Here is an 11,203-nt window from a genome sequence, read left to right as displayed (position 1 = left end):
GTGTCCCATAAAAAGGTTACATGTAGAAAATGAACCGCATATTATATGGTACATGTACAACAAAACAATATCATTTTTTCAGATTTATTCTTAACTTATGAACGCAAAATGACAGGGGCGTCTAGCAAGAGTGACTATCTGGCTAACCATGAAAATATCGCTCAATGAAAGTTGAACACAACAAGTACACCTTTATTTTGTGATTTATTTTTCTTTATTACTTTGTATGTTTCTCTTATTTTTCATTGTTGCACTTATTGCACAAAAGAAACAAATTGAAAAATTTAATATTATGCAATGAAAATAAATCAGTTTTAGAGCTTCTTGACTCTTGGTGGTAACAAATAAAGGCAGATGGTCATTACATAAGAAAAGCAGTTCTGCACGCTGTACCTCATGTTATCATAGTAAATTGAATAACAATCTTTTGCATTTAGACCTTGCTTGGATTTTGTTGACTTGAAATCGCCCCTGTTTGTTTTTACATTTCTGCCTGAACTCTTGCAATAAAACTAAAGGTTTTATTCTTTGTTTATCAGAATAAAATACTGCATCTGCCATGCTATGACTGGGCCTACCCAAGTGCCCTGCCAAATGCATGGTGGCTGTGACAGTGATATGAACCTTGTGTTGCATTATGTCACATAAAGAGCTTGGTCAGATGGTAAATATATGCACCAGTGCAAACAGATTATTGTAAATTGACCACTAACCTCATGGATGTAATTATACAAGGGTCATACTAATGCAGGGTAACCAATAATGTCATCAAAATGGGACACAGTTGACAAAGGGATGAATTTGGGCATGTAGCTTCTTATAACATGTGATCTATTTTTTTAATAGACCAGGAATCAACAACCAAACAAACAATACACACAAATGGAAAGTGCTTATATTGTGTTAAAAATACCCAATTCATAATAATTCAGCAAGGTACATATATATCTGTGACGTACTGTTTGAAGTTATAGGAAAAAAAAACATCAAAAGGTCAAAATTTTGACTCTACATGAGTCAAAAATTTAAATTGCTCTCATTTTGCTAAGATGGTCTTCACTTGTTATTTGATAAATTAAGTTGACCAATGACCCACAGGGTCTTCATTCCCAGTGTTGTAATTTAATGAACTCTGTCCCCATAATTGTTTACCTCATGAGCTCCTGTGTAGTTTAATGCAATAATGTGAAATCAAGAGTTGAGTTTCAGAGTACAAACTACAATTTACATGTTGCAAGGTACCTGGATACATAAGCAGGTATATCATGCATGCAAAAACAAGATGTTTCACCAAAACCAGTATACCCCATTCCTTCCAGTTCTGTCAATGACATCAGTGCATATTTCACTTGGCACAGCTTTAATACATGCAAGGAGCAAAACTAGAGAGAAATAAGTGAGAGTGCTGTCAAATTACCTTGGCACTTTCTTGTATCTGTATAGCTTAAAATTCCCATCAACATGTGCAGTGTTGATACTTGGCGCATGGGGGACATTTCATGGCATCAAATTGCCTTGCCTGGTCGGCGCCTCATGGAGTACCTGTACTCGCGCAGCACCTTTGCTAATACAGTCCGGTTTATGGGCAAGTCCTGTAAGGAGCAGAAAAATACTTCATGTTAAGTCAAGAAAGAGGAAGAAAGTTCTAAGTAACTGCGGCTATATTGTATTGAAAAAGTTCAATAGCAGATGGATACCCTTAAGCAGAAGACAAACTATACTCGATATATCTACCTCCAGTCACTGGCACTAGCTTTGAAATTCAGCTTGTTCTGAATTAGCTTAGCGTTACTTAGTGCGTGTACATGTATGATGTACAAACTTTTACCACTTGATTAAGGTGCCGCATATGTACACGTAAGAAACCACGCTAAAGCCAATGCAGCACACGCTGAACTTCAAAGCTAGTACCGGTGACTTGGCGTAGATATATAGAATATACTAAGTAATTAAACTTCTAAGTAATCCATTATGTGGAGGAGTATCAGAAGCGTATCGCTAGAACACTTAAAGAGTTACAGGATTTGTGGAAATTTATCTACCCCCCTACTATAGTCAAAGTATAGATTTTCTGAAGCAAAATTTGATGAGTAATCTAAATATGGTCTTCCTTTTTTTATGTATGGGTTAGGGGCAAAATGTTTCAGTTCAAAATATGTTGAATTGTAAAAAAATTCCAACATACTTTGGGACACCCTGTATTCCGAGATTACCAAACAGCTGTGATTTTGTTTTTTTACAAAGTCAGTGAACTCCCCCTATCCTCTAACCATATGAATGTTGTTTACTTCCAGTTTATTACTGCAAGTTGGTAATAAGCAATGCATTAAGTAACCCATTTTTTATCCGAATCTTTTTTTATTCCACCCTGTATAACTTAAAGATCATCCTGTATAATGAGTTGAAATGTATATATTTGAATTGCTTATGCCTTCAGCTTTCCAAAAATGTATACTTTTGCTAGTTTAGGATTAATAATTGTGGAGATAATCTAATTAGAAACTCGATTGGTGTAAAAATTCACAATATTGTGACGTAACGCTAAGGGTGGTGAGTTCAGGACACAAGGCCCTAATATAATGCATTTATGAGAGTGCACAGTGTGCCACGATCAATGATTCTGGCATAGTGATAGTGTCCCCTTGAGAGTCAATTCCACAGATATATCAGAATGTTAACAAGTGACATTTTGAAAATACCCGTGAGGCCTAAACAAGGAAAAATACAATAATGGCATTGCCCACATGATGATTACAGTGGATAACAGAAAAGACAGAAAGGGAAAAAATAGATCAAGACTATGTAGTACACACAACTAGTAAAAATCATGACCAAGTGTAAAAATGAAACACATTACACAAAATGGCATTCGTCTCACCTGCAGTCCTGCACATACACATAGAAACAGGAAAACATAAAAAAAAACATCTGAAACATTCAAACAGATGTAATACAGTATCTTGTTTTACTTTATGTTTCAAATTTGTATGATCTTACCCATGGTCCAAAAGCTTGTAAGGCTTGGGCAAAAGCACTAAGAGAGGTTCAGGCATATATTTGCAGAGAGTGTCAAACCATCGTATTAGGTCCATTTGAAACACATACTTGGTGTCTTTAATAGATCCAGGCCATAGGCCACTCCAAAGCAGATCTTCCAGCTCATGATTGTCATCTGGCCCACATGTGGGGCAGAGCAGCTTTGTCCATGCAATTCATATCGCCCTATTTACATAAAAAGAAATAATAATAATAATAATAATAATAATAATAATAATAATAATAATAATAATTTAATAATAATTAATAATTAATAATAATAATAATAATTATAATAATAAAATAACAACCAATTATACACTTGCAAGACCCATGATAACTGCAAAAATACACAGGCATAGCTTCTCAATTTTGTGCATGATCCATTAGTCATTTTAAAATGCTGCAAGAAACCGGAGTAAAAATACACAGTGGCTCTGAGAGATTTCTCATGAAAATATAGCTTAATTTTGATAGATTGAATTCTCAGAAAGCCTACCAAGCAGTAATTTTTAAAATATAAAATTGGAAATAAGAGACACATTGTGAAGCATTGGGTTTAGCTTTATCTCCAATTGAAATTTGTGGGAATGTCTGAATCCAAGAATAGTAGATAACATTTTTCATAAAATACACTAATTAAAGCTATTGCAGATGCTAATTAGGGGCTTTGCAATAATTATGAGCCAGGTGGTAAAATTTACAAGCAGCGTATCAAAAATTGCTTCCCCCCTCTTGGCCCACCCAAAAATTGTTTGTCTCCCCCTCCAGGCCTGCAAAAAAAATTCCCCAATTGCACATGCCAAATATTTAGGATCCCAATTTGCAAACCTAAAATGGTCTAGACATATATTATGAGCACATATACATGTATATTTAATTGTTTTCCTCAGCCATTTTAGAGAGTTTTATTTAAAGGGGCTACAACCAAAACAATACTTGCCCCCACCCATTTGACCCTCCCCATAACTATACAGCCTATTAGTACTGAGTACATGCTAAAACTAAAATTAAGTGCACAATTTGTGTGAAATCTCATAATGCCCAGTTAAGAGCCCAAGTTTTGTTTTACACACAAAATGTACATATCTGCTATGACATCTAATAGAACAAAACTATTTCCCAACTGGTATAGATGATTAGATGGTATTCCTAAGTTGATTAAAACATAATTTCTTCCCCAAATAATTCATAATTTTGTTTAGCATTCTGTATAGCAAAAGATTTAAGCCCAATTGTTAAAGTAGAATTATCTTTCCATGACTTCAATTGGACAAGTTGTAAATGCAGTAGGCCCTATGTGTGCCTGAAAATATCATGTTTGTCATAGATTTGTTATCAATATCATTGTTTGTTATTATTATTATTATTATTATTATTATTATTATTATAATTATTATTATTATTACTATTTTATAGGAAACATACTATATTAACACGGTCGTTGATGACACCTGTGCATGTATGTAACATTATGATTCTCAATTCCTGGACATATTAAATAAGCATGTAACATTTTTGCGGATCTTGATTTTCCTTCTTGAACTGCTACCCTAAAAAAGGGTAATACAGAACAAAATATATAAAAATTATTTAGCAACATATTGAAAACATGATGACAGTGTAAATGTATCTTTGAAGATACATGGAAATGGAAATTAATTGCAAGTCACATGTACTGTTGATGATCAGCGACAACTGCATTCCGCCCACCTTATCTACAGGGACCATAACTCTTGATTTTTAAACTTTGAAGACAGTTGAATGCTTTAGATTTGATTTGATTTGAGTTTATTTATGCATATCATTTACAGAGTCACATTATAAAAACATAGAATATAAAAGACAATAAAATTACATTTAAAATTACAATATACAATACAATTGCAGATATGCATAGGATAACCCTTTAAGCCCTAAAAGGGCTTATTTCCAAAGGGTCCTTTAAAGCTTTTAAACATTGAACTCATTAACATCAAAATATCAAAAAATTAATAAGATAACATCAAAAATCAAAAAAATTTTATTGCACAAATTTTAAATCATAAAGCCAAATATGTGTTCATCCATATCAAAACGATGCACCCACCGGCCGCCACATGTGTTCCACTTCACAAAACAGCCAGGAATGAACACCAGACCCACCCCCAAAGCGGAGGCCACACCAAACCATCCCCAGTCACACAATTTAGGAATACAAAGGACATTCCCCAACTATGTGACTCGGGACAGCCCAAAGCGACCCCCAACCCGGAAACAAGTCCGGCATCCATTGCCATACGTGAAATGAGACACATGCAGCAGCCAACAAGCGCACCGTCCCAACATGGATGCACACATAATGCAGATGTGTATGAAAAGGCAAGTCCACCATGATTTACTGGGGTTCAATGCCAGACCCCACCCCCACCAACCCGTACAACAAGAACACCCAAAAAGCACACCAACACCCACCCCCTCCCCCAGGTACATAGGGGAATTGCCTTTCAGAATTTCACATCTACAAAGTAATATTTTGCAAAAGATACTCTTTAACAGCCTTCTTAAAGTTGACCCTATCAGTTATCTCCTTGATTGACACAAAATTAAAGCGGAACAGAGTGTTTTTTTGATTTTTTGATCAAAAAAATTAGCCTGCCTATACAGGAATTTAAGTCTGGAGTTGACTTTTTTTATGATGTCAGAAGCCATCTGCTCTCCAGACAAAACATTGTCAATTTGAAGGCCTAAATATTGCACTGATTTGGTGGCGGTAACAGTTTGCCCACAACTGGTGATTGAATAATCTTCATAGCGCTTGATTTTTGCGTTTAGTCGAAAAGGATTAATTCTGTCTTGCCCATGTGAAGTGACAGCTTGTTGTCAATGAGCCATTGATTACATTTTTCCAAGTTTTTACTAAGGAGTTGGGCAATCTTTCCAGGGCAAGTGTCAGAAACCATTAGGGCACTGTCATCAGCATATTGAAGCATAATACAATCAACAGCCATGGGCATGTCGTTAACATAGCATAAAAAAGGAGAGGGCCCAAAATACTACCCTGAGGAACCCCACAGGTGAGCTTCCTGGGGGATGACTGAACACCGTTTACATTAACAACTTGGGATCTCTGAGACAAATAAGAATCAAACCAGGCAGTGGATTTAACCCCAAGTGCTTTTAACTTTTTACAAAGGATCTCATGGTTGACACTGTCAAACGCTTTTTGAGTGTCTAGCATGATCATGCCGGTGTATTTTCCTTCGCCCATTTGATCTCTTATGTAGTCTTGAAGATATATTAAACATGTATCAGTGGAATAACTCCCCCGGAACCCAGATTGGAATTTATACAAAAGATTTTTTTCAGTTAGGTATTCATTCAACTGTTTTAAACAGCTATAAACACACTACCATGTTGTAGATGACTCTATCTAAATAGATAAATGCATCTGTTGTTAGAACAGGTCATTATCTTATTACTGTAACACAAGATTCAACTTTATTTCTTTATTTTATATTTCCCTCACATGCTGTGGGTGGGAAAATATTTTTATTGTTGTCGTGTCTGATTCTAAACCAATAGTGAATAAACCAGCAAATAATCATGCCCCAAACCTAGTACTGTGAAGGCCACAAATCCCATTGGTTCCCGGGCCAAACAACACACAAATTATCAGCATGACAACAACCTCTGACCAGGTAAACAATAAAATGGAATCGTCCATTTCTCAGCAATGGTAAATGAGTTTAACTTGTTGCACAGTGTTAAACTTTATTATCATTATTATTATACCGAGGTCCATATGCACAAAAAAAAATGATACCAGGTCTAACTTTAGACCATTAACTTGTTTTGTGCATCACATCTTGAGAGCAAAGTTAAGCCTATAACAGTACTCAACATCAAAAAACCACACTTTACAAAGCAGGTACCGGCAGGTATCCCACGGCAAAGCTACACCCCCATGGCAAGGTAGGCCCGTCTCTGAGAGGTCGGTGGTTAAACCGCGCCGAGAAAAAAAAAGTTGTCTCTTATTCTGATTTGTTTCTTGCTTCCTTTACTTCCTTTCCCCTCACCAAAAAGCAGTGAGGGAATTAGGGTTAATGATATTAACCTATGCATCATTGGGGTATAGGTAACATCTTTGACAGGCTGTGCTTTCTATATTCAAAGATGGCATACACATCTGTTTCTTGTTAACCAAACCTGATAGAGCAGTACACTGAGCACTGTTACAACTTGAGGATTGTTTATCTCAAACATATAAACAGATTTCATAGAACTGGAACTCACTGTCATCTGTTGCTCATGAGCAAAAAGAAGAAAAATAAGCAGATAAAAAAGCGATATTTATCTTTTGCTTGGAGAAAGATTCTGAGCTATTTCTCATCTTGTGTGTGGTACATTTACACTAGATTCATTTAAAAAGCCTCACCATGCCATATGTCCATGCCCAACGCAGTGATTGGGTCAAATGAATGGCGTAGCCTCATTTTTATCATGAAATTTTACAATTAATTGGTGTTTGTTTCCCCAAGGACTCAAATACCCCAAATTTTACTTCATAATGACACCATTATATACATGGTTGTATAGTGAGTCGATTCTCATCATCTATTTCTGAACTCAAAATCTGCACTATGCAATATACCTTAAGATAACTTGCATATAAATAAATGATTATTTAATTAATTGACTGATTGATTGATTAATGATTGATTGACATGGAAAGAACTATTGTACAAACCAGTAACTAATAAAATAGTACAAATCATAATAAGCTCATATCATAGAGATTTCTCTTAACTAAATAATGAAACTAACCTTTAAAAGTTACAACTATGTAACATGAATCTGTTTGAACACGGGTCAACTGTTCTTCTGAATTGCAGAGTCTGCATTTATCTGGTAGCAGCAATGGTAAATATTGTCCTAATGGATATAAATGTACATAAAATAAAAATATAAACAAATAATAAAGAAAAAAGAAAGAAAAAAAGAGAAAGAAAGAAAAGTAAGTTGGAGGATCAATAGAATTAAGTATTCAAAAGTAAAATTTGCATGAAAAACAAAAAAAAAAGTACCCATGGTCTGGTGCCACATTCTACATGGCACAAGACCATGGATATTCCATATTTAAGTGAACAAACAGTGAGTAACTCAGCATTGCAGTTAGAGCGGGTAGTCGTAGAGTTCTTTTCTAAAAGAAATGATGCTTGTGGACATCTAAAAATTTCACAATTTCTTATGCTACAGACATGTGTTTAATGATCTAAGCTTGTCCAAAAGTGCCCACTCAACACTTGCAGTGTATGTCACAACCTTTAATTACTTCTAAAAGAAATACAAAAAGCGGATGGATATTAAGTTCAGCCACAGCTTAAGTTTGCCTCAAAAATGCTATGTTTTACTGGCTCTATAGAATGTAACCGAAATGCGCATGTCCCCAAATATATCTGCAGCCAGTGTGGTTTCTCAATGCTTATTCTTAGCCCATTGAGTTATACAGGTTGCCCCTCCCAAGTGTCCAATCTTGTAGTATTAAATTGGATTTGAAATTTTCAGATCTGAATTTGTGGCTATTTAATTTTGTAATGTTTATACATGCCCCAACTTTAGAAATGGAGTTTGTTGTATTAGTACACCAAATCGATTTTAAATTAATAACATAATTACAGCACCAAATCCACCACAGAGCTTCACACTAAACCACTAGCCCTAGCAACACCTCTTTGGTTAAAGAATCGAGATAGCTAGTCGGGTTTCTTTTGTGTTACTTCTTTATTTGGGCTCCAAATGGTCAGAAACCCTTCCTAATAGTTGTTACTGATATTATTTCATCATGTTTGATAAAGATTTTAAACAAAATAAATTAAAATTTAACAGGAATCATAGAGTATGGCTGTAAGTTCCATGAAGTTTGGACTATGTAATTCAAAGAAGGAGAAGAAAAAAAGTAATATCACAAATTTGATACATTTTAATGGTTGGTTATGAACTAGGAGAATGGAAGACATATTTAGAAAACAGACTGATTTCAAGTCTTTGGTTTTTATGTTCTAGAATAATATCCTCTATATTGCACCTCATGCGTTTTGATGTGCAAAGCAGCATGCATGCATGTATAAAATTGCTTTAAATGTTAAATGTCACATTTTCTGGTCTGATTTCTTTAGAACATGGCTATTACATTAAAAACAGTACTCACTGAAAGGGATATACACCATGCCTTCATCTTCTCCTTCGTCTTCGTACTTGACCGACAATCCACTCGGTATAGGGGCATAAAAGCCCTGAATCCAATCTTCTCTGATATGAAATGGCATTTTCACCTTATGGTTTGCTGCATCACATTGGAAACATTGATGTGTTTGCAGGCATTCTGTGCATCGCACTGTGCACTTATTTTCCCCGCACTGTGTGCACATCTTGTTGGATGGAGGAATCACTTCTTTCTTTAGAAGGGAATGGAAAATGGTTTCCCTCGCTGCTTCCCAATCTTCATCTTGGGCGATCATTCTATCTCCCCATGATTTACCTTTCCTGGGCTCTTTAGAGGGTAACCTTTGCAACAACTTTTCCAGTTCTTTTATAATGTCATCATCTATATAGGAAACAATAATATGTACAACATTATAACACATAATATTATGAAGTGAAGTGCTGGTAACCTCTCTTCTATGTCAAGTGAGCTTAGTTTGTCATCATCTCAAAATATTCACAACTCTTCATCACATACCCGTGCCATCTGGTTTACATCATCGTCATTGTCTTCACATGCACATTTTCAAACATTATCTGATATGGACTCTGACAATTATAATTTTCACTCAAGTGTGTACATTTGATTTTTGCATTTTACTCTTATCAATTTTTACAATGTTTTTTGATTTGTTGTAATTTTATTGGCCTATTATTGCTTTGATGCATATAGTATTTTCATTTTTGATTTCCATTTTTTTTTTGCATTTTGCACATATGTTTGATATTTTGGTCTTCGCTCTCATGTTTTTCCACAGATTGCATTTTTGGGTGTTAGTTTGTTATTCATTTTGTTTGGCATTAGATTATTTCTTTCATAGTGGTTTTTGCTTTTGATGTCTTCCCATTTATTTTCTTTTGGTTTTTGCTCATGTGATTTTTTGTATACAATTGTATAGTGGGACTATATTATTAGCGATTTAGTTTTTGCTTTTCTTGTGCTCATGATTATATTAGCGGGTGGTATTTGCTTATTATTGTTGTTTATTGTTGTTCTCTTGTTCATTTACCTTTGCAATTCCAATCTTGTTTTTTTTTTTTTGCTTCAAATGTTTCCCTTTGCATTTTGCACAGTTTATTTTGTGGCCTTTACTCTCATGTTTCTCTTTTCTGTGCATATTGCATTTTGGGTGTTAGTTTAAATTTCTTTTCTGTGCATTTACATTTTTGTTCATTCACATTAATTGTTTGTTGCTCTTGGTGTGTGCCCGCTCAGCGACCAAATTTTAAGTAGTGTTAAAGTCAAAAAAATCTTCTAATTTATATTATAAATCTTGTTTTTCATTATAATCTGTTTTTTATAATATACTATTATTATCTGCACTTTTATATTTTGTTTAAATGTTGTTCAGCGCTTTGTGATCTTTTTGAAATCGCTATATAAAAATAAAAGTAATATATTATTGCATTATTATTATTAAATCTTGGCTACAAAATTAAATTTATTTGACTACAATTTTGAATGACCCTCGTAGATAATACAATGGTCCGATTCAAGAAGTTCTACCTCCATCATCACATCTCTGTTATCTTACGTGTCAGGATATTGAAATTACACATGATTATATTCTTAAATCATGGCTACAAAATAAAAGTTATTTGATAAAAATATGAAGCCATGAAACTGCACCCAAAAATTAAAGTAAGCATCATATTGTAGCTCTGGATAATCTCCATAAAAATGTTTTTTTAAGGTGCAGTTGTCCAACTGCTTATTCAGGATAGATATTTTGTTCTCCCTGACATGCCTTGGAACTTCAAAACAAAATAAAACATTTTTTTATATGAGAAGAAATCATTGCAAAAGTTCAACTGACACACACATGTTAATGAAATTTGTTCGATTTTAACTAGACCATTTTAAGGGTAATTTGTAAAATAAATGGATGCATCTTGATGTGGAAATAAGATGAACAATTTGTTA

General features: G+C 34.5%; 1 protein-coding gene across 1 annotated transcript; it reads right to left on the bottom strand.

The window, feature by feature from the left end:
• Window positions 1-3,054: 3,054 nt before the first annotated feature.
• On the bottom strand, window positions 3,055-9,549 carry LOC140145414 (uncharacterized). Its single transcript, XM_072167136.1, has 3 exons — window positions 9,227-9,549; window positions 7,843-7,950; window positions 3,055-3,222 (listed from the first exon to the last, which is right to left on the bottom strand). Exons 1-3 carry the CDS (start codon window positions 9,534-9,536, stop codon window positions 3,083-3,085), a joined length of 558 nt encoding a protein of 185 aa, XP_072023237.1. The 5' UTR covers window positions 9,537-9,549; the 3' UTR covers window positions 3,055-3,082.
• Between the last annotated feature and the right edge of the window lie 1,654 nt (window positions 9,550-11,203).

This window comes from Amphiura filiformis, unplaced genomic scaffold (genome assembly GCF_039555335.1).
Source record: "Amphiura filiformis unplaced genomic scaffold, Afil_fr2py scaffold_257, whole genome shotgun sequence".
In the NCBI taxonomy this organism is placed as follows: domain Eukaryota; kingdom Metazoa; phylum Echinodermata; class Ophiuroidea; order Amphilepidida; family Amphiuridae; genus Amphiura; species Amphiura filiformis.
Note: the sequence above shows the minus strand (reverse complement) of the source record. Positions and strands in the feature narration are given on the sequence as shown.